This window comes from Loxodonta africana, chromosome 19 (genome assembly GCF_030014295.1).
Source record: "Loxodonta africana isolate mLoxAfr1 chromosome 19, mLoxAfr1.hap2, whole genome shotgun sequence".
Taxonomy (NCBI): domain Eukaryota; kingdom Metazoa; phylum Chordata; class Mammalia; order Proboscidea; family Elephantidae; genus Loxodonta; species Loxodonta africana.
In genome coordinates this window covers 75128416-75151369 of record NC_087360.1, presented here as the reverse complement: position 1 = coordinate 75151369, position 22954 = coordinate 75128416, and the positions used below count along the sequence as shown (strand labels likewise).

At 37.6% G+C, this 22954-nt stretch overlaps 1 protein-coding gene across 4 annotated transcripts in view; it reads right to left on the bottom strand.

Moving 5' to 3' along the window:
• Nucleotides 1-9238: 9238 nt before the first annotated feature.
• TUSC3 (tumor suppressor candidate 3) overlaps nucleotides 9239-22954 on the bottom strand; it is a 151272-nt gene continuing 137556 nt past the window's right edge. Inside the window, exons 10-11 of one of the 4 annotated variants that reach the window (XM_010592494.2) lie at nucleotides 19267-19329; nucleotides 9239-12339 (exon numbers count right to left, since the gene is read on the bottom strand). In XM_010592494.2, the coding sequence (XP_010590796.1) occupies nucleotides 19311-19329 (19 nt within the window). In that variant the 3' untranslated portion in view covers nucleotides 9239-12339; nucleotides 19267-19310. Of the gene's footprint in view, nucleotides 12340-19266; nucleotides 19330-19429; nucleotides 19541-19565; nucleotides 22947-22954 lie in introns of those variants that run through there. The other 3 variants (XM_010592496.2, XM_010592497.3, XM_010592493.3) reach the window with 3 other exon arrangements.

Below are 22954 nucleotides of genomic sequence, written 5' to 3'. Positions count from 1 at the left end.
TTTCTGTTTGTGCCCTAGACATCTATATAATATAAAGGCATACTTGCCTTATCAACTACAAGAAATTTTAAGTATCATACGAGATAATTTATGTTCAACATTTCAAAAAGTAGAGGTGCCTTATAAGAAGTATTATTACTTACATACTTATATCTGCTTGAGCTCAGGAACTGTATTTCCTCTTTATATTGGCTAACATCTAGCACAGTGCAAACCTGAATTGTATTTGTTGGTTTATATTTAAGCAGCATATATGGAGATGTTTATCTTTCAACCGTTAACTTTTGAGCGCTGACACCAAGATACGATGAAATTAAATTTCCCTTTACGGGTTGAAGACTGAGATAAAAGAAATGTGTATCACGGGAGGAGCAGTGGAGACAATGCCTTTTGATTTCATCCTTGGGATCAGCTTGGTAACACCCATCACCTTCCAAAAGAAGTGGGGGAAGGTAATCATGATACCTCAAACTTTCTGGGGGTGTTGGTCTGCTTTCTCTAAGCTGCTGTTCTTGATATGGCTGGGAGTTGGAGATTTGAAGCAGCAGTTGACTTATCCCTTACGTTTATTCCACATCCTAAGATACAGCCAAAAAAGTCTTCTGCCGTTGTGTCTTCCATTCTTCAAAGGAAGATTAGCTGGGAAGAGCTTTGTGAGACTTAAAGAAACACTTGAGATATATTTTCTGGACTTTAGAACCTGCCTGCGTTAGGTATAGTACTACCACTTTCTTTTAAAGGAGGAGATTGCAACAAAGAAAGAAGTTAAATGATTTTTCAATGAGCATAAATGTATAACACTATTACAGTTGAAAGTAAAATTTCTGTCTCGATTTTTTTCTCCCATCACGTTACCATGACTTTTTCACATAATAGGAAAAGGTTTAATATTATAAAGATTTATGGAAATATTTTTGGAAGAAACCACTTATTAAAGTGATTACAATATCCAAAAAAAGGCTTTAAAGTAATATATACTTTGTAATATATAATGAAACACATATTACTTTAAATATATTTGTAATATAAACAAACTTAAATATATATTTGATAACATAAAACAATTTAACATAAAAATATTTTTAAGTGATAACTCACTGCCAATTGGACTACAGGGATGAAACAAAAATATTAGTGCAAATCCCAACAGAATGTTAGAATTTATTTAAATATCTAGCACAGTTATGCTACATTTTAATATTTATTGAAAACTAATACTGGTAATAAAGAGAAGGTTAAAAAGCTAGCTGTGTTGAAACATACAAATATAAATAACTCATTAAACATGGGCAAATAAACCTGAATCGTGCATTTTGAGAATGTTAGGATTGAGCTTTGAGAAGAGCACAATGACATTATCGCGCACTGCAACGGTGTTTTGGAAACGGTATTCCCTAGGCATCAAGCAATGACCTTTTCTCCCAGAGGAATGGCAGGCCATGTGCTCACTGTTCTGATTTTCACCCTTTCATAAAGGGAACTGAAAATATATGCTAAAGAAGGAAATGCCTGCCTCCCTAATAGGTCACAGAAAAATCGTGTAGCTACATGATCATAGGAGGTCATGAGACTAGGGATAAAAAAGACAGAAAGAAAACAAAGCTTTAAAATGAGATAGAATTCTTGTTTCATTATTGGCTCAAAAGCTGCTCATGTAAAGCAATCACCCAGTTAGACATTCTGCCAGGGAACTCCCCTTCCCATAAAGACAAGGTAAAAGTTCTTCACCATGGAGAAACTACTCAGCGTTTGAAGAGAAGTGGGTTAGATAAACACATGTTTTCTATACCGGAAATGTATACAGTAAACAAGTTAGCACTGAAAAGCCATTTATTAAACTCGTTATCCATCATTTATCTACTTTTCCTGTATCGGTTTATTTTGTTTGCTGCCAATTTTCTCTTGCTTTCCACACTAATCAATCTCTCTACCCCTGTACAAAGGCACAATGGAATAGGAAAAAGATTCAGGAGCAATGCTTCAATCCTTTAAAATAATTAAATGCGGCTTTTTCACCATCACGGCCATCGTATATAACTGCAAATCTACCTTTTTGGTCATGATTTACCTAATTTAGACTCTAAAGTCGAGATCGGTGGACCATCTTCTTGAATGGTATCAGGTATAGAACGCCTGAGCACCTTTATATAGCTCTACGGATTTTGTTGTTCTTTTGATAAAGTACAAATAAATGCTGCCATTTTAACTATGTTAAAATGTACGATTCAGTGGCATTAAGTTCATTCATAACGTTGTACAACCATCACCGCTGTCTAGTCCTAGAACTTTTCATCACCCTAAAAGAAAACCCAGGAACTATTCACTTCTTCTTTTTCAGCCCTCAGCCCCTGCCAACCACTAATCCGTTGTATGGATTTGCCTATTTAGGGCATGTCATATGAATGGAATATAATATGTGGCTTTTTGAATTTGGTTTCTTTCAGTTAATGTTTTCAAAGTTCCTCTGTGTTGTAGCACTTATCAGTATTCATTCCTTGGATTGATATTCCATTGCATGGATACACACTACATTTTGTTTATTCATTCATCAGTTGATGGACTTTTGGGTTACTTCCAATTCTGGTATTTGTGAACTGTGCTATGACTATTCATGTACAAGTTTTCTTTATTGAACTATTTTTCATTTTTTTTTTTGGAACTATATCTAGGAGTGGAATTTCTGGGTCATATGGTAATTCTATCTTTAACTTTTTGAGAAACCACCAAATTGTTTTTCCCACAGCAGCTGTATCATTTTACATTTCCACTGGCGATGTATGAGGATTCCAATATTTTCACACCTTTGCCAACACTTAATATATATATATATATTTTAATGGTCATCCTGGTGTGTATGAAGTGGTAACTTATAGTGGTTTTGATTTGCATTTCCCTAATGACTAATGAAGTTGAGCATCTCTTCAAACTTTGACTTTAGAATTAGGGAAACGTTGGCCTCATATGATGCCATAGAAGTGTTCCCTCCTCCTCCTACTCTTCTTTTTCTTTTTTTTTTTTTGGCGGGGGGGTAAGAGTTTGAAGATTAATGTCAGTTCTTCTTTAAATGTTTGGTAGAAATCAGTGAATCCATTTGTTCTTGACTTTTTGCTGCTTTTTTTTTTTTAATTACTGATTCAATCTCTTTACTTGTAATAGGTTTGTTCACATTTTCTATTTTTTCTTCATTTTGGCTAGTTTGTGTGTACCTAGGAACTTGTCCATATTATCTAGGCTATCTAATTTGTTTGTGTACAATTTTTCATAGTGTTCTCTTATAATCCTCGTCTTCTCTAATGTCAGTACTAATGTTTGTTTTCATTTCTGATTTTAGTAATTTGAGTCTTAGTCTTGCTAAAGGTCTGTCAATTTTGTTGATTGTTTCAAAGTATCAACTTTCAGCATCATTGATTTTCTCAGTTGGTTTTGTATTCTCTATTTTGTTTATTTCTAATCTTTATTATTTCCTTCTGCTAACTTTGGATTTAATTTGCTCATCTTTTTCTAGTTATTTGAGGTATAAATTTATCATTAATTCAAGATCTTTCCTCTTTTTGAATCTAGGCATTCACACCTGTAAGTCCCTTCTGAGTACCACTTTCACTTCATCCCACAGGTTTTGGTACGTTGTATTTGCGTTTTCACTCATAAACAAACAAAAACGGCATTTTCCAACTGGCTTGTCATTCTGTTTTGACCCACTGGATAAGAGTGTGCTGTTTAATTTGCACATATTTGTGAGTTTTCCTTCTGTTACTGATTTCTAGCTGCATTCAATTGTGGTCAGCAATGACACTTTATATGATTTCGGTCTTTTTCAATTTATGGAGACCTGTTTTTTTTTTTGTTTTGTTTTTGTTTTTGTTTTGTAGCCTAAGATACAGTCTTATCTGGAGAATGCATCATGTGTACTTGAGAATAACACGTATTCTCTTGTTTTGGGGTGGAGCACTGTGTATACGGCTATTAGGTCATATTGGTTTACAGTGTTGCTCACGTCCTCTATTTCCTTCTTTATCTTCTAATTGTTCCACCCATTCCTGAAACTAGGGTATTGAAGTTTCCAATTATTAGTGTAGAATTCTATCAATTTTTTGTTTATTTTAGTGCTGATGCTAGGTACATAACCTGTGGCCATCAAGTCGAATTCTGACTCATAGCAACCCTACAGAACACAGCAAAACTGCCTCCTAGGGTTTCCAAGGCTATAAATCTTTACAGAAGCAGATGGCCACATCTTCTTCCCATGGTGCGACTGGTGTTTGAACCCGCTGACCTTTCAGTTAGCAGCCAAGTGCTCTAACCAGTGCACCACCAGGTCCTTCTATTAAGTACAAATAAGTTTTTAAATGTTGTGTCTTCTTGATGAATTCACTGGTTTATCAATATGTCTGTCTTCATCTCTTGTAACAATTTTTTATTTAAAGTCCATTTTTTTCTGACATAGCCACCCCAGCTGTGCTAGTTACTATTTACATACTTTTTTTTTTTCTTCATACCATCACTTTTAACGTATGTATGTCTTTGGATCTATAGTGAGTCTCTTTCTAGACAATAAATAGTTAAGATCCTATTTTTTTCCCCACCCATTCAGCCAATCTCTGCTTTTAATTGGAGTATTCAATCCATTTATGTTTAAAGTAAATACAGATAAGGACTTACTTCTACACATGTTGTATGCTTTCTGTATGTCGTATCTTTTTTGTTCAATTCTTCTATTGCTGCCTTCTTTTCTGTTTAGTTGACATTTTGTGGTATACTGTTTTGGTCTCCTTTTGTGTATATATTTTTTTCTTAGCAGTTACCATAGAGATCACAATTAACATCCCACATTTCTAACAATGTAGTTAGAATCATAACCAGCTTAGCTCCAACAGCACACAAATCTCTGATCCTGTACATCTCCATCCCACCTTCCTCATTGTGTCGCTGTCACAAATTACATCTTTATCCACTGTGCTCCCAATAACACAGATCTACACATGCGATCACCATGAGTTGGAATCAACTCAATGACAACCAGTAATAATTGTTTTTAAAGAACTTGCCTTTTAAGTTAAATCACGTAGGAATAAAAAGTACAGAGTTGCAAATCAAAACTATAATACTTCTGGTTTTTATTTTTACTTTTATAGTTACCTTTACTGTAGATCTTAATTTTTGGTACAGCTTCAAGCTACTGTTTAGTGTCCTTTTACTTCAATCTGAAGGCTTCCCTTTAGTATTTCCTTCAGCGTAGGTCTATTGGTAATGAGCTTCCTCAGCTTTTGTTTATCTGGAGATGTCCTAATTTCTCCATTTTTGAACAATAATTTTGCTGGATGTAGAATTCTTGGTTGGCAGTCTTTTTCTCTCAGTAAAGTATGTACAGTATTCCATTGCCTTCTGGCCACCATGGTTAATGATGAGAAATCTGCTGTTAATTTTATTGAGAATTCCTTGTCCACAATGAGTTGTCTGTTTCTGCTTTCAAGATTCTCTTTTTGTCTTTGGCTTTCTGCAGATTCTTTATAATGTGTCTTAGTGTGGATTTCAGAGTTTATCTTGTTGGAGTTGTTGACATTCCTGTATATTAAGTTCAGGTCCTTCACCAAATTTGGGAAGTTGTGTTATTTTAAAAAAAATTCTTTCTGCCCCTTTCTTTCTGGGACTTCCTTTATACACATGGCATGGTTGATGGTATTCCACAGATCCCTTAGGCTCTATACTTTTTTGTTTCTTTCTGTTCCTCAGACTAGATGTCAACTGACATATCTGCAAAGTTGCTGATTCCTTCTCTGCCTGCTCAAATTTGCTTTGACCCCCACTAGTTAACTTTTCATTTCATTTTCATTTGTTTTTCAGGTCCCAGATTTCCATTTGGTTCTTTTTTATAATTGCTACCTCTTTTTTGATATTCCAGATTTGGTGAAATGTCATTTTTCTGGCTCCTTTAGTTCATCTATGGCTTCCTTTAGCTGTTTAAGCATATTAACAATATTTGATATAAAGTCTTTGTCTAGAAAGTCCACTGTCTATGCTTTCTTAGGGACCATTTCTGCGAGTTTTTTTCTTTCCTGTGAATGGGCCATAACATTGTTTCTTTTCCTGCTTCGTATTACTTTTGAAAATCTGACATTTTGAGTATTATGTGGTAATTCTTGAAATAAGATTCTCCCCATTCCATAGTGTTTGTCGTTGATGATTGCTGTAGGTTGAAGCTGTTTGTTTGTTGACTTCTAAACTGTTTGTTAAGACTATCCTTAGTCACGTGTGATACGCAGAGTCTCTGAGACATTAGCTTTTTGGTCAGCTACTGTGGTCTGAGGGGCCCTGGTGGCGAAAGTTAGTTAGCTGCTGTCAAGTCAATTCTGACTCATGGTGACCCCATGTGTACAGAGTAGAACTGCTCCATAGGATTATCAAGACTGTGACCTTTGGAAGCAGACTTCCAGGCCTGTCTTCTGAGGTACCTCTGGGTAGATTTGAACTGTCAAACTTTTGGCTATTAGTTGAGAATTAAACCATTTGCACCAAATGCCTGGAGACAAATGAAAAAAAAAAAAAAAAAAGGAAAGAAAAACAATACTCTCCAGGTCTTTGCAGATCGGTACTATGTTGGGGCACTCCTTCCACTTACTATGGCTGTTTACTACTCTGCTTTAGCCTCCACTTCCTGCCTGCACCGAGCCTAGAGATCAGCAAGAGGTGGAAGCTCGTGGTCTTCTCAGATCTTTTCTGAGCATGCATCCTGCCACGGGGTGTATGTGTGGTCTTCCACATCCCCTGATATATATGGGAGCTTTTCAAATCCCTTATTTACTGAAGCATCTCATTCTCCAGCTTTTCCCCTGAAGTTTTCTTCATATCTATTAATAGTTTGTCCCAACTGTAATCTTTTTCCCCAGGTGGTTGCAGCTTGTTCATTTGCCTTTGAAGTTTTCTGAGGAACACCCTCCATGTAGCTGCTTCTACACCCTGAGAGACTCCCAGTTAGGCAGAACAGAAGTAAACCCCTTCATTAGTCCTTAAGGGAGCCCCCAAAGTGGTCAAACAGACAATCCCAACTCCTTAAGAACAAAGTCCTCTCCTTAAACCAGGAACCCAGCCTGCTGTCTTCGATTGCCACCAACTCAGGGTTGGGGATGGAAGAGTAAGTTAACACGCTATAAAGCTCTCCTAATGTTTCAGTCATCTTTCTCTTGATTAAACATCCATTTGGTTGCTATAAACCTTTGGCTATTTTCCAGAATTTCAGCAAGTTGATTCTGACAGTTTTTGGCAGTTTTTCCAGTGTTTCTGTAGAGGGACAGGCCCTTAAGTGCTCTCTATGCTGCATTTCCAGTAGCATCTATTGTGATGGTTAAAACTGACTAGGCTATGGTGCCCAGTTTTTGGTCACTTGTCTAGATGTTGTTAGGACATATTTACATATGATTAGCTTTCAAATCAGTTGATCTAAAGTAAAGAAGATTACACTCCATAATGTGAGGTGGGGGGGGAGGTGAGGGGGCTAATGCAATCAGACATAAGGCCTTAAGAACAAAAGGGGAGGTTTCCTGAGGAACAATTCAGCCTCCAGGCTGTGAACAGACTATAATTCCCCCCCCCCCGCTCCCATCTCCTGACCCACCAATTCTGGGACACAAGGCTGTAGAAATCTTCAGCCTGTTGCCTGACCTACAGATTTTGGACTTGCCATCCCCCACAATCACGTGAGCCAGTTCCTCAAAATCAATCTCTCTCTGTATAACCCAGTGAAAAAACCCAGTGCCCTCGAGTTGACTCTCTCTGTATAAAAAAAGGTGTGTTTAAATATACACACATATATTTTTTTTCTATATACATATATATAGAAAATACATATATAAAAATATATATAATCCATTGTTTCTGAGTCGAATCCAATTCATAGTGACCATATATGATCAGGCAGAACTGCCCTATAGGGTTTCCAAGGCTGTAAATCTTTACAGAAGCAGACTGCCACATCTTCCTCCTTTGCCGATCTCTGACCTTTCTGTTAGCAGCGAAGTGCTTAACTACTGTGCCACCCAACCAAACCAAACCCATTGCTGTTGAGTCGATCTCGACTCATAGCGACCCTATAGGACAGAGTAGAACTGCCCCATAGGGTTTCCAAGGAGCACCTGGTGGATATGAACTGCTGACCTTCTGGATGGTAGTCATAGCTTTCAACCACTATGCTATCAGGGTTTCCACTGTGCCATCATGGCTCCTAAAAATATATATATGTATTTATTACTAGTTCTGTTTCTCTAGAGAATTCTAACTAAGACATCCATGCAAACTTTTTAATGGAAGCAGACACATGAACATTTGAGTGAATGTGACATGATTTCCCTGTTATAGTTTGAATGTCAGATGCTTTATTAAAATTTTAATACCAATATAAATATTCAAGCTCCTAAGTTCTATGTTATAAACATTTGTATATATTTTATGCATGTAAGATCATAAAAAAGGTGTTTGGAAAAATTCATAAATGACAGACTGCTCATGAATTATATAAGGGAAATTAGGGGTTAATGGGTACATACTTGTAACCTTTGAGCATAACTAGCTACTACTAGAAAAAATACTATTAGATATATTGGTCTGATGCAGTATAGCTTCTTGCTGGACTATGAAAAACACCTTCTTTTAACATTTAAACTTAAAGAGCTCTGTGGGTTCGGAAGAACACTAAGTCTCCAAGACTCCATTCAAGTATTGTGTCCCTCAATGCTCTAGCTAATTTGTTTACCCCTATCACCAGTCCTTCTTAAAATACAATATTTAATGTCCCTTTTCTGAAAATAGTATGTTGTGCCTTACTTATCATAATCACTCCCTTTATGTACCTTTGGGAGGTTCTCCTCATAGCAAGGAAGGGAATACTTGTCATGCTCTGTGGTTACATGATCTAATCTTCCCAAACACCATGCCTACTGAATGGTAATTGACAAGGGATGTGACTTCATGTGTAAAAGAAAATTACAGTAAGAACACAACATTATTGGGCTTACTCCTGAATATCTAATGGAAGGAACAGTATGCTGGACAAAATGCAACAAGTTATCCATCAGAGATTAGTAGAAAATGAAACTACTTCAGATGGAATTTTGTATTAATATTTTTCTCTACAATTGAGTAGAAATATAATTCTTTTTATTCTAACTAGAGATTTTTTTTTTTAAACATATAATAAATGTTTATATGTCAACACAAATCTGGTTGAAAAATGACACTGGAGGATAAAACACACCAGATACAGACTGTGCAGATCTAATTGTTTAGCAAAGGTAAACATATTGTGTTATCACATATGTGATTCTACACAAGCGACATTCTGGGAGCAAACTACACCTGACCTAATCTTTGTCTTTTTTGCCTACAGCTCTTTCCAATAATGACTTATCTGGGGGGAGTTTATTTCTCTCTAAAGTCACTTCCCTAATGCGACAACTGCCTATAGTGAAGCCACAGCTTTTAAACTATGAAATTCTGAAAAAATACTTATTAGTTGGATTTTTTTTTCCCTAAGGTTCAGATAAAATTATGTAATACAGGCTAGAAAACTTTTACTACCATGTTTTTACACAAATAATGCATGTGTTCTATGCTTTTTGTCCACCATGCACTCCCACCACGAAGTATTTTCGTAAGTGCAACTATGCTAATTTTTTTATAGTAACATGTAAAATAATCAGCATAGCATACTGTTTTAGGCTGGGTTCTCTAGAAAAGCAAGACCCATAAAGTGTATAAATATATACATTAAAAAACAAACAAACATACCCACTGCCGTCAAGTTGATTCCGACTCATAGCGACCCTATAGGACAAAGCAGAACTGTCCTATAGGGTTTCCAAGGAGAGATCTGTATCAAGGAAATGGCTCACGCAGTTGCAGAGGCTGGAATGTCCCAAGTCCGTGGGTCAGACTGGAGGCTTCTCCTGATTCACAGGCACAGGGGCTGGCAAAAACCAAGACTGGCAGGTCAAAGAGCAGGGCTCTTGCTCACAGGCTGTGAAGATCGACTAATTCCAAGATCTGCAGGCAAGACCGTGGTAAGCTGCTAGCTCAAGTCCCAAGAACTGGAGGTCAGACAAGCAGGCACCAGCTGCAGGATCCAGAACAAGCAAAAGCCACAAGCCTTGCCAGAACATCCGCTTATATTCGATGCACGCCACACGCCCAAGGAAACTCCCCGTCAACTGACTGGCTACTCACAGCAGATTTCATCATGGTGGTGATCACATATCAAATTTCAACAGGGAAGTGATCACAACATTACACAACTGCCAGAATACTGAGAATCATGGCCCAGACAAGTTGACACATAATCTTAATCATCACACGTGCTTTCAAAAATACCTCTCAGTGGGGGGGCACCGTTGGCAAAAAAATGTAGAAGGTACGTGTTATTTGTGTAAAAATATGCTAATATGAGCTAGAGAATTACTTCTGACCTGAAATACAGTATCTGAGAACTACTTGACTTTGGTAACGATTAAACATTATTAAGCTTTACAGAGGTACTAGATGTGTTTTATCAATATCAATGTAAAAATACTCAATAGATTAAGATTTATATGTCAAGGCCTAGCTAGAGATAGGCATCAAACAAGTGAGCATGCTCTCCTACTGCGTTTCCCTGAATGCCATTCCAATACTAAATTTATTCATCTTTGAACAAGAACTGTGGAATTAATGTTATTTTTAATAACAGATTTGGGAATATGTGATTAAGGTTAACATAGTTCTGAATTATATAATTATCACAAAAATAGCATTCTGTCTTGAAGATAGCTTTTATTCTGCTAGCATACATATTACCTGGGTGATAACTCGATAAATATGCCTCTGTAGGCCTTTCCCTTTCTTTATTGAATTTTGTAGGTGCAAAAGACTTAAAGTCAGCGGATGTATGCTTAATTCCTATTTTAGACTGTATAGCTGGAACTCCCAAAGAACAAAGTTCTTCATGTCTACTATTCTGAACTTAATGAAAACTAGATGAGAGAGAGAGACAACCCCCTTCTCCTCAAAACACACCAAACTTACTAAAGAACTAGGTTTCTATACCCATCTTTGTTGAGCACTACCAAAACAAACCCAGCGCCGTCGAGTCGATTCCGACTCGTAGCGACCCTATAGAACAGAATAGGACTGCCCCATAGAGTTTCCAAGGAGCGCCTGGCAGATTCAAACTGCCGACCTCTTGGCTAGCAGCTGTAGCACTTCACCACTACGCCACCAGGGTTTCCGTACAGCACCACAGAAAAATATAAATTCAGGGTTGAGCGTTTGAAAATCTGGTTATGAGTTCTGGCCTTTATAATTTTCGGCTTTCAGCTCCTAGTACTTCTACAAGTCAGATAAAATTTGCCTTTCCTGTATAGTTTACAGTGTCGTTATGAGGAAGAAATACCGTAACGTGTGAAAGTGCTTTATAAACTAAAAAACAAAATACAAAACACAATAATGGTTTCATTTGTACATTTGTTTTTCAAGAAAGTCACTCATTCTAGGATAAGATAACTAACCTTTTACCCGGATTCAAGGAGTGAGGTCATGAGGGCACGCTTCTTCCATACAACACAAGGAAAAATGGCGCTGGTAGGTTAGGTCTGCTGTTACGTCTGGACTCCTTGATGAGGCTTCTACAGCCGGGGAGGAACTAAGTCCTAGTTCTGGGGTGCTGTGCCCATTGCTGGGAGCCTCGGAGGTATGCCGATTTAGTGCACATTTACTTTGAATTGACATTCCTAGAACCTCCTACTCTTGGGTTAGGCGTCCAAGTTGTAGGTGCTGTTCCCCAGCCCCCTGCCCCACACAACTTTATCTAGTTATGATTAATAAGAACAGAACACTGTTTTAATGGGACACATTATCCTTTATAACTGAAACTGCAAGAAGTACAATTTTCAGTAATGAAATATTTTCACGCATACGCCTTATCCCTGTGCAATCTAAGAATTCTTTAATATACATTTCATAGGTTTCCTTTACTACTAACACTGTGGTTTTCCTTCCTAATGAGTGAGCAGTTCTAAAGCATGAATTCATAATTACATTGTAATTTACTCAATCCTGTGGCATACACTGAATATAATATATGCGAAAAACACTTCTAGGCTTCCTGTGTAGATTATTAAATTTTACCATCCATTTCTATAAATTAAATTTACTAGCAAAATCCACATTTAAAAAAATCACACAAGAATAAACCAGTTTATCACAATCAACAAAGAAACAAAGTCAGGAATTCAAAATAGTACAATGTCAGGAATGGTTTATCTTCATGGTAAACATTCACTTTATGCATATCCCACTTGGCTTCATTTAATCAAAAAGCTGAAAAAGAAAGAAAAGTATTATATGCTGAAAATAAGGAATATGTATATGCTTTACACTTCATTCTAAATCAGGACATGTAAACGTAACACAAAATGTCATATTTATATTAAAAGTCACCTTATTTTAATTTTTGTATCAATTTCTCTGGGCTAGTTCCTGTAGTGGGGTCAGGCATATGGTGAGAACGGGGTAAGGGGTCACTGGGGATACTACAAGAATTTGGACTTGTGGTGTTTTAGTTTATATAAAATATCAGATTTCTATGAGAATCTCTCATTTCTGTGGCTAGAGCAATAGCTATAATCCACATTTAAAATAGCAATGTAGGGGAGATAAAGGGATGGTTTTAAACACATATCTGAAGTGGGTCATTACAATGTTCCAACGAAAAAAAATTTTTTCATCATTGAATCTCCAAATCATTTACTTGCAAAATTGTTAATGCAATTTATATTTTCATTCTATTGATCAGTCAAAAAGGATGTATACATAAAGCATAATAAAACTCTTCAGATTCTGAAGGAATATCAACACAGATGGTTATACATAAAAATGGTAAGTAAAAATAAGAGGTAACCATTATATCTTCCTTTTTAACATGCGTAAGCAAATTTTTAATTCTATGAAGATAAATTAAGTTTGTGAATAACATTTACTAAGCTTTTTGTTTGACAGTTATAGTTCTGCTAATTTGCGGCATGCTCTAACTCCTGACAATATAGGATGACTTTGTGGGACAACTAGAGACAAACCAAATTTAACTAATATTACAGCAAAAATGAAACGAATGGTTACTATAGTTTCAAAGCCATGTAGTTCGAAATGTGTTCAAACCAGTAAGCTTAATATCTGGATGTTTAAATTAGGCATATATTGCTTTGCCTTTCTGAACCTCAGTTTCCTCATTAGTAAAAAAGAGGTTTGTTTTAGATGATTTCCAAAGTTATTTCCACTGTGTTCCAAGTATATAGCTATAGATGATATAGATACAGATATTTACTTCAAAGTTCAATACACCAACCAACCAACCCACTGCCGTCGAGTCGATTCTGACTCATAGCGACCCTATAGGACAGAGTAGAACTGCCCCGTAGAGTTTCCAAAGAATGCCTGGTGGATTCCAACTGCCGACCTCTTGGTTAACAGCTGTAGCACTTAGCCACTACACCACCAGGGTTTCCAAGTTCAATATATTTAAATTAAAATGGAATTTTTTTTCAAAATTAACCTTTAATAACATTTTCTGCTTTGTAATTGTTATCATTTATTTTAAAAAGTTTTTTTAAGTGTTGCATATATTTAAAAATATATTTTATTTAAAACATTTTATAAAATATAAAATATATATTTTAAAATATATAAACTATTTTATAATTTAAAATATAAATAAGTTACGCAATACAGGCCAGAGTAATTATTCTGTGTATGTTTCTGAGTAATTACTAAATTAAAAGATGAAAATGATGTGACAATATCTAAACACAATCAGACACCCTTTCTATTTTTCAAGGTAAGAGCTAAGGACTGAAGGATGACAAAGGGTAACCATCTTCAAGAGAAAGGAGGCCAGCAGTAAACCCTGTCTCAGAGCATTCGGTTCAAGTTTGATGGTCACTCCACGCAATCCTTCACAAAACTGATGGCAAAGCAGATAGATATGTCACTCGTAGGTAAACTCTGGCCTTTTCTGTCCTCAGTTACAAGCTTGCCTTAAGGCTAATTGAAGAATGAGGGTTAAAGAATAACAAAAACTTGACCATGATGTATTTTAAATTGTTATTAAAGCAGGAAAAATGGAAACTTTAAAGAACAGAGATTTTACACATGCATACATTTGACCCTTTATAATTCCTTCATACTTTCCAACGTTTTGGAAACAGCTAAGACAGAAGGTTAAAAATGGTCTATGTTTTATAAGTAAAAAGTATTTTTGTGAATTATTTTCTTAGTATAAAAAGACTAAGAACCCTTAGTTACCATGCTATTTCTTTATGCTAGATATTTTTCCATACTGAAATGCTTATTATAAAAAAAATTACAATCTCTAATTTACATCTTATAAAATGACAAATATATATTGAATCTTGATTTTATCACTCTAATAATTGTCTTACAATAAAGGATAAATCTAACAAGTCTAGTACTTCCCTCTTTATCTTTAAGATGATTCTTTTAATAAATAAATAGGAGTTATAAAAAGTTCTTTACAAGCGTTTGTTCAAGACAACAGAAAGAGCTGAAGCGCACACATGTTTTGTTGGTTAAAATGTTTCTTAGAAAAGTATATGAACTGTTATTCTCTAGGTAATCATTCAGCGTTTCACGTTTGATTTTTATTTTCCTTATATAAATGTTAAATGTCCACAGTACATTCCAATATGTTTCATATTGACATCTTCACTCAAGGGATTAGTTTCTCGTTTCCATCTATCAGGATCTGACATAGAGTTTCTTCTCTTTTTACACTCACTTGTCTAATCATGTTGATGGATGGTCTCACAGTACAACGGCTCTCCCAGATTTATGCTTCTAATAGTGCTGGGGTATTATCTTTCCTAATGCTTACTGTAAAAAGGTACAAAATGCTTTTGTTCCATACTTAAAGCTGTCAGGAACACTAAGAACAAAATATGTTCTTTTTATTTGGAATGTGTTTTTCAGTGCTGCAATCCGTTTCTTGAGAGAGGGAGAAGCTGCCCTGGGTGCCACCACTCGCTCCCCTGTGACCCCCTCTCCTCTCTGTCATGGATCTCGCTGTAGTTGACAGCAGCCTGCACAAGCATAACGCTGACTACTGTGACTGGCTTATTCTGGTGTAAGCTTCACTCAGGTAGCAAAGTAAGACTGAGGCTAACTGGCAAGGGCAGCGAACTATACACTGAGAGACTGGGTAGCAAGCTGGAACCACGACAGACGTGCCCGAAGTTCCCCATTCCCCTAGCCTACAGGAATGTACCCACTCCCTCCTGGTCTGGGTAACTGGATTACTGCTTCAAGTATGTTGGACATGGACAATGAATTGAATTTCACACAATTTTCACATGTCACAAAATATTATTATTCTTTTGATTTTTTTCAGTTATTTAAAACTGTAAAAGCCATTCTTTGTTTGTGGGCCAAACAAAAACAGGCAATGAGCTGCATCTGGCCTACAGGCAGCAGCCTCTGACTCTCACTGAACCACAGGGTACAGTGAGGATTGTCCTACAAGAAGAAACGGGCCAGACAGAAGGGCCCAAATTTAAAGGTGATTCATACAATGGAATTATTATGCTGCTAGTAAAATCCTATCGTAGAATAATACTTACTGGCACTGACGTGTGCTCTAGGTGTGTGAAAGAGAAAGGAGAAGCTAACAAAATGTAAGTATAATCTTTTCCCAGTTTAAAAATACATATAAGCTGAACTGCTGCCATTTTTTAACCTGGGTGTTTAGATTATAAATAATTTTATTTCCTTCATTTTGCTTAGTCACATCTTCTAGAAGGAGCGTGTATTAACCACTTTTCCCTCCTCTTCACCAGCCATTATTGGATTCTGATGGAGGGACCACACGATCAGGCATACTTCTCAGAATGATAACTGTCGCACTGCTCTAGACGAAGGGATGGATTATGCAGGATTATGACTATATATAAAGAGAGAAGTCAGGCGGCTGGTAACCGGCTGAAAAAGGTGCTGAGTATATGAGTTAAGACAGCAGCAGTGAAACGAAAAGTAATGAAGGCCAAGCCAAAGGACAGACTGCAGGCTGAGAATAAGGAATGACTGAAAAACGACTCCACGGTTCCTACCTTGTGTGACGGTGAGAACCATGGTGGGTTATGGAAAGGGGGGAGAAGAGGAGGAGAAACAGGTTTGGAGGAAGAGCTGAGGCAGCTTTGGGCACGTGGAGAGTGAGGTGTTAACGTGATATTCAGGTCTAGAGCTAGACCTCAGGGGAAAGGAATATTTGGGGCTGAGAAGTAATCTAAAAGGAAAAAGGAAGGTGTTTAGAGTGCTATGGTACAAAATCCTGGGTATAAAGTCTCAAAGAGGGGCGGGGTAACTAGAATGCTAGGAAGGTCCTGCAGGTTAAGAATGAGAAGAAACCTCTGGACTTGGTCACTGGAGACCTATGACATATCTAAAGCCTGTTTGTTCCCGTTCTGCTCCCGTGAAATAGTCTAAACAGGCATCGAACAGTGTTCCGCTCTCGGAGCGTGTGTTTGGCTGTTTCGTCTTCGCTCATCGTGAACTAACCGCTTTACCTATTACTGGTGGTTTGCGGAAAAGCAGAAGGTGCTCAGGGCTCTGGAACAAATGAATTCTGTCCAATTGGGAGCTGGTTAAATTCTCTGCTGGGATCTTCAGCTGAGCAGTATTTCGTTCTGCTCTGCTCTTACTTCCTGTTCCCATACTGGGGAAGGAATTGGGGGAGCCTAATGGTTACGTAACAGGACTCCGTCTCCCAGAAATCACCTACGTCCTTTTCATACCTAAAAACAGTGCCAAAGGGAAGAAAGACCTTACTTCTTCACTTAGCATGGATAGCCCACTGGTTGAATTTTTCCCTTCTGCTCCGTTGGCCTTGAGATTGCTGGGGCTCACTGATTCACTGCGGCGATTTTTAAACTTTTCCTCTATAGTCGTAAACGGTGCGGAGAAGCACGTTATGGCTGTTGGTCAGATCTCTTTAGCCAAAAGCTCTGGGGCTCTCTTCTTTTTAATGGAAGATTACTACCTGTTGCTGTGAGGTTGATTCCGACTCATAGTGACCCTATAAAACAGATTAGAACTGCTCCAGAGGGTTTCCAAGGCTGTGATCTTGATGGAAGTAGAACGCCGCATCTTTCTCCCTTGGAGTGTCTGGTAGGTTTGAACTGCTGACCTTTCAGTTAGCAGCCAGATGCTTATCTGCCACACCACCAGGGCTTCTTAATGGAAGATTAAAACCAAAGAACCAAAGCTGTTGCTGTTAAGATGATTCTGACTCACAGCAACGCTATAGGGCAGAGCAGAACTGCCCCATAGGTTTTCCAAGGAGTAGCTGGTGGATTTGAACTGCCAGCCTTTTGGTTAGCAGCCAAGCTCTTAACCACTGAACCACCAGGGCTCCAACCCACAACAGTCTTCAAATCTCAAATAAATGGTTAGGAGCAGGGAAAGACACTTTGGAGAATGATACCTTTCTATCTCTACAGTGACAGTGAATAACTGCACAGAAAGGGACACTTAGTAAGAGCCTGTGATGATGTGATTATTTGTAATTATGGATGGACAGAAACATGGACACTAGGTGTGGGGGAAAGAACAATAAGGCTGTCCTGTGGGCCAGCCTAGGAGACAGAGAAAGAAAACAGACCTCTTGTGCTACATGTGGTTCCCACCCCTTCCCTGTTTTCAGTGAGCTGCTGAATGGTGTGGTGTTTCTGCCAGAGCGAGAAAAGTTTTGTTTCCACAACGGAAATAACCCTCCAGAACTACCTGTGATGCGTATGACTGCTCAGGCCCTGTGCTCCTTGGCCTGGAGGGGTTGGGATGCACAGTGCAGAACCAAATAACTGGATTCTGACCTTTCTACAAAAAACTACTTTGAATTCATAGAGAGACTCCTTGTTCCTATTTCTCAAATATATCATGTTGAGTAAAAACAAAATTTTCTGCAAGTTAACATTCTGAAAGACTTGTTTCATTAATCTTGGATATTAAGGTTTATATCGCTAGTGGGAAAAAGGATTTGACTATATTTTTCCTGGGTAAAATTAAATATATTTCCATTGATTGTTTTAATGCTGCTTTTTTTCCCCCAAAGTGATAAAAGACAGAAATTATAAAATGAAATTATATTTTGTTTAGGGTGGAGGGCGTATGCATGTATATGAATGTTACGGATTCAACTGTCCTCCCAAAATGTGTTGTAACTCCTAACCCCTATACTTGTGGACGGAGTCCTGGTGGCTCAGTGTTTAAAGCACTCGGCTGCTAACCAAAAGGTTAGTGGTTGTTAACTTACCAGCCGCTCCGTGGGAGAAGGATGTGGCACTCTGCCTCTCCAAGGATTTACAGCCTTGGAAACCCTATGGGGCAGTTCCACCCTGTCCTATAGGGTTACTATAAGTCAGAATCAACTCAAGGCAGTGGGTATACCTGTGGATGTAATCCCATTTGGGGACAGGGTTTTCTTTTTATGTTAATGAGACCATATCAGTGTAGAGAGTGTTTTAAATCAATCACCTTCAAAATATAAAATAAGCAGATTAGGCACGGAGAAGCAAGCAGATGAGGGAAGACAGATGCCACATCATGTGAAGATCACCAAGGAGCCAAAAGGCAGATGATAAACAGACAATGGCCTTCCTCCAGAGCCCACAGAGAAAGCCTTCTCTTAGAGCCAGTGCCCTGAATTTGGATTTCTAAACTGTGAGAAAATAAATTTGTTTGTTATGGCCACTCACTTGTGGTCTTTCTACTATAAAACCCATTGCTGTTGATTCCAACTCGTAGTGACCATACAGGGCAGAGTAGAACTGCCCCACAGAGTTTCCAAGGAGTGCCTGTTGGACCTGAAATGCTATCTTTTGGTTAGCAGCCATAGCACTCAACCACTATGCCACTAGGGCTTCCATTTCTATTACAGAACAGTAAAAAACTAAGACAGTGAATATGATTATTTTTCAAATACACTGTCAAGTGGCTAATTCCATGGGTCAAAGTCTGTATTTGAAATTTAATATCTGAGAATTTGTCCCTGTACAGTTAAGTACAATAGCATAATGCTGGAATATGGGATTGATTCCGATAATGAAGTTATAAGAGTTTTCTTACATTTGCAAAACAAGTTTGCAGTAACTACATACACACTAGCTTACTTATGAGATGAATATACCGTCCTTATTTTAAAGACGAGGAAAACGGAGGCTCGAAGAAGATTAAATGACTTGCCTGAGGTTATAGTTATTAAGGGCCATGGTCCAAATCACATCTTCTCACTCAAAGTCCAGATCACTTTCCAATACACCACAATGAAATACAATAATATGAAAAAAATAATTCTTAAGATTCAATTTCCATTTGAACAACACTATTTTTTTTATTTTTTTATTACAAAAGTTAGCACTAGGTTCTTCATCTAGGCAGGGGACAGGCAATGGTGCCTTCCCAGCACTCGAGCTCTTCTGCGGGTCAAATCTTCAGGCCCTTGTGTCATCCGTCAAAACTGGATCTCAGCAAGAGAAAGGCAATCCCTATGGAACTCTTATCAGCAACACGTGCTCAGGCTCTTCACTACACACTTTCTATAGCATTCTTCTGTTTGTCCAGCTCAAGATTATGTTTTATATTTTCCCCTCAGATGAAAGATGTACATCTAAGATGCACCAATGAATATGAAATTGCTATATATTATGAATCCTGAGGGTTTTTTTTGCCTTGCTGTGCTTGTTCACCATCATACTTTTCTCAAAATTTATGAGTGATTTCCTTGCTAGTTGCTATTCTGTATTTCCCCTTCCTGAATGTCACTGTACTTTTTATTGTTCTTCGTTATCTCTCAAAATAAGCAAGGACATCATGAATTATAAGTGTATATATATATATTTATAATATATATAAACTTAAAACACTGAAAGGACCTTCCTGTGTCCGTTGTAAGCTTAATTAATATATATTTTAGCTGTTTGGTTTTTATTGGATGTCAGAAAGTTTGGAATCAATTTGGGGTTGAAATAGCTACTTCCCCCCCCATAAATAAATTTATATGGATTACTTTAATTCTTAATTTATAATTTTTACATTGGCAATAGCTGGATATATTGGGTTAAATAAGATTTTTCATTAAAAATTCCACATTTACACTTTTAAGTTTCTAATATGGCCAATAAAATATTTTAAATTACAGCTTTGACTTGCATCACATTTGTATTAGACAGAACTGTGTGAGACCCAACGTCTACCTTACAGAAAATACAGAAGACAAACTAAGCAGACAAAATCACGATAAAACAAATACAGTGAAACCTGTGAGAGCTGGAACTTGACGAGACTGCCTTGTTTTCCACCTCCGACGGGGTGTCTGCTTACCACTTCCCCCTCAATATTAAGAACCCTACCTCATGAACAGCCAGTGAGTTTTCCTGCTCTGACAGGTTTCTGACATTTACAGGTTCCGGCTTTCACAGGTTTTACTGTATCAAAATGCTGAACATTTTGACATTTTATAAGATAAATAGGTGAATGTTCCTTGTAAGACAGACTGAACCAATTTAAAAATAAAAAGGCAATGTGGAAATCTTGTTTGGAGCCTAGCTTCCAAAAACCCAAGAACTGGAGGAATTTTCCACTGTCGTGAGGGACAATAAAGATGGAGCTCAAGTTTCTAGAATAATTATTTTTCCACATACCGCTTCAGGGCTGCTACGTTCAACAATTACAGGAGGTGTCACTCGATGTGAAACCCACCTTCTGGAGTTGTACAATGTAGCAACCCAGTGTTCTTCGCTTAGTTTCTATTTTAATGGTTCCTGCTGCACTTATTGGTAAAAAAATATATATATATATGTATTTTTTTTAAAGAATAAATAAAAATGACTCAGAGTACACACATTCAATTGAAAGTATCTGATGAGCACCTGCTATGCGCATAGCACTGCAGAGATATACAAAAGGTATCTGTCAAGGATTCATCCCTAAAATACCATACGACCTTCTAGAAAGAAAAAAAAAATGACAGTTATATGTGAACATTTTAAAAAATATAATGCAGTCAAGTGCTACTAAATAATCAAGCGTCAAAACAGCTAGCAGAGGAGAAGAGAAGCAGATGAAGTAATCAATATTTATTGAGAATCTGCTACAATTTTAGGTACTACAAGTTGATTTTACCATTTATCCCCACAAAGTTCTGAAGGTACAGAAATAATCTAACAATTGAGCCTGTCTCCAACTCCATAAAAACACTATACTATTTTAGAGTTGAAGGGACAGTGGTGGTTCAGGCGTAGAATTCTCACTTTCCATGCAGCAGATCTGGGTTCGACTCCCGGCCAACGCACAACAAGCACAGTCATTACCGTCCGTGTGGGCTTGCGTGTTGCTATGAGGCGTAACGGGTTTCAGAGGTGCTTGCAGACTAAGCCAGTCCAGGGAGGAAGTCCTGGTGATCTGCTTCTGAAGAACCAGCCAATGGAAACCAGCCCCGTAGATCACAACGGTCCCGTCCCACTGTGCACGGGCTCATCACGAGTTGGGGGCCGACCGGGCAGCAACGAACAATAACGGAGTTGAGAAAAAAGGAGACTCAGAGAAGTTAAGCAGGTGACTCCAAGTTCCAAAGTTAATGAAGAGAGGGTCCAGGATTCAAACCTAGATTTGCCTGACTCTAGAGCTGGAGCTCTTAACTAATTTAAGGAAGAGTAAATGCCAAAGCTGAACTCAGGTCTTCTGACACTACATGCCGTTATCTTTTCATTATACGACACTAATCTCTAAGGCAGCTGAAGAGTCTTATGGATGGTCAAGAAACAAAGTGTTAGAAATTAGAGAACGTTTCATGTGATTTTCCTGCTAAAGTACAGACTTGATGTGCCGTAATGCTGTTGCAGAAGTCTTCTGAAGAAAACTTTTGTGCTTTAAAGTGCGTCAGTGGAAAATACTGGGAAAGTAATTACCCATAAGGAAAGGCTATCATGTTATCCCTACTAGCACTTTGCTCTTTTTAGAAAACGAGAAAACAGTAAAACTCATCTTCATATAATATACAAAATGAACTCAATGCTATAAATAAAATTTCTTCTTCTTTTGAACCATGTCTTTGACAGCAAATAGGTCAAATGTGAGGTCAGTGATATCTCACTGAGAGTTGTAAGGGACACAGGAGCCCAATTTAGTTCATCAAAAGGTTCAGGGAAAATCCATCATTGGCTCAAATGAATCACGTAAATGTGAAACAAGTTACTTAATTTTCAGTGTAAAAGCAAAAGCTTGTTTAGAAAAAAGCTGATTAAATATAAAAAAAGAAAATATTAATAATGGTAATAATAATAGCTGGCATCAAACATTTATTGAGCAATTAATAAGTTGCCATTTACTATGTACCAGGCAATGTTAAGTAATTTACTGGTGCAGGTACACACATCAACAAAGAAACGAGCAATTCTGAAGTTAATATGAAAAACCAAAAAAACCAAACCCAGTGCTGTCGAGTCGATTCTGACTCATAGCGACCCTACAGGACAGAGTAGAATCGCCCCATTGAGTTTCCAAGGAGCGCCTGGTGGATTCAAACTGCCGACCCTTTGGTTAGCAGCCGTAGCACTTAACCACTACACCACCAGGGTTTCCAGTTAGTATGAAGTACCTATAAAACATGGTGAAGGGCATAAATGATCTATGAATCAGTCTTCCTAAGTTCAGGATTAAAAAAAAAATGAAACAAAACAGAATACAATCATTCTATATAGAAGAAATTAAATGTTGTAGTTTAAACAAAATTCAAAATTGTGAGGAAAGAATCAAAAAAAAAAAAAACAATTGAAGGATAATTCTGAAAACAGGTCTGTGTATACTGGGTAGTTCTTAGTGCAGCAGTCATCGTTCACAGAAATTCCAGAGAGGGACCAGGAGGACTGCAAAA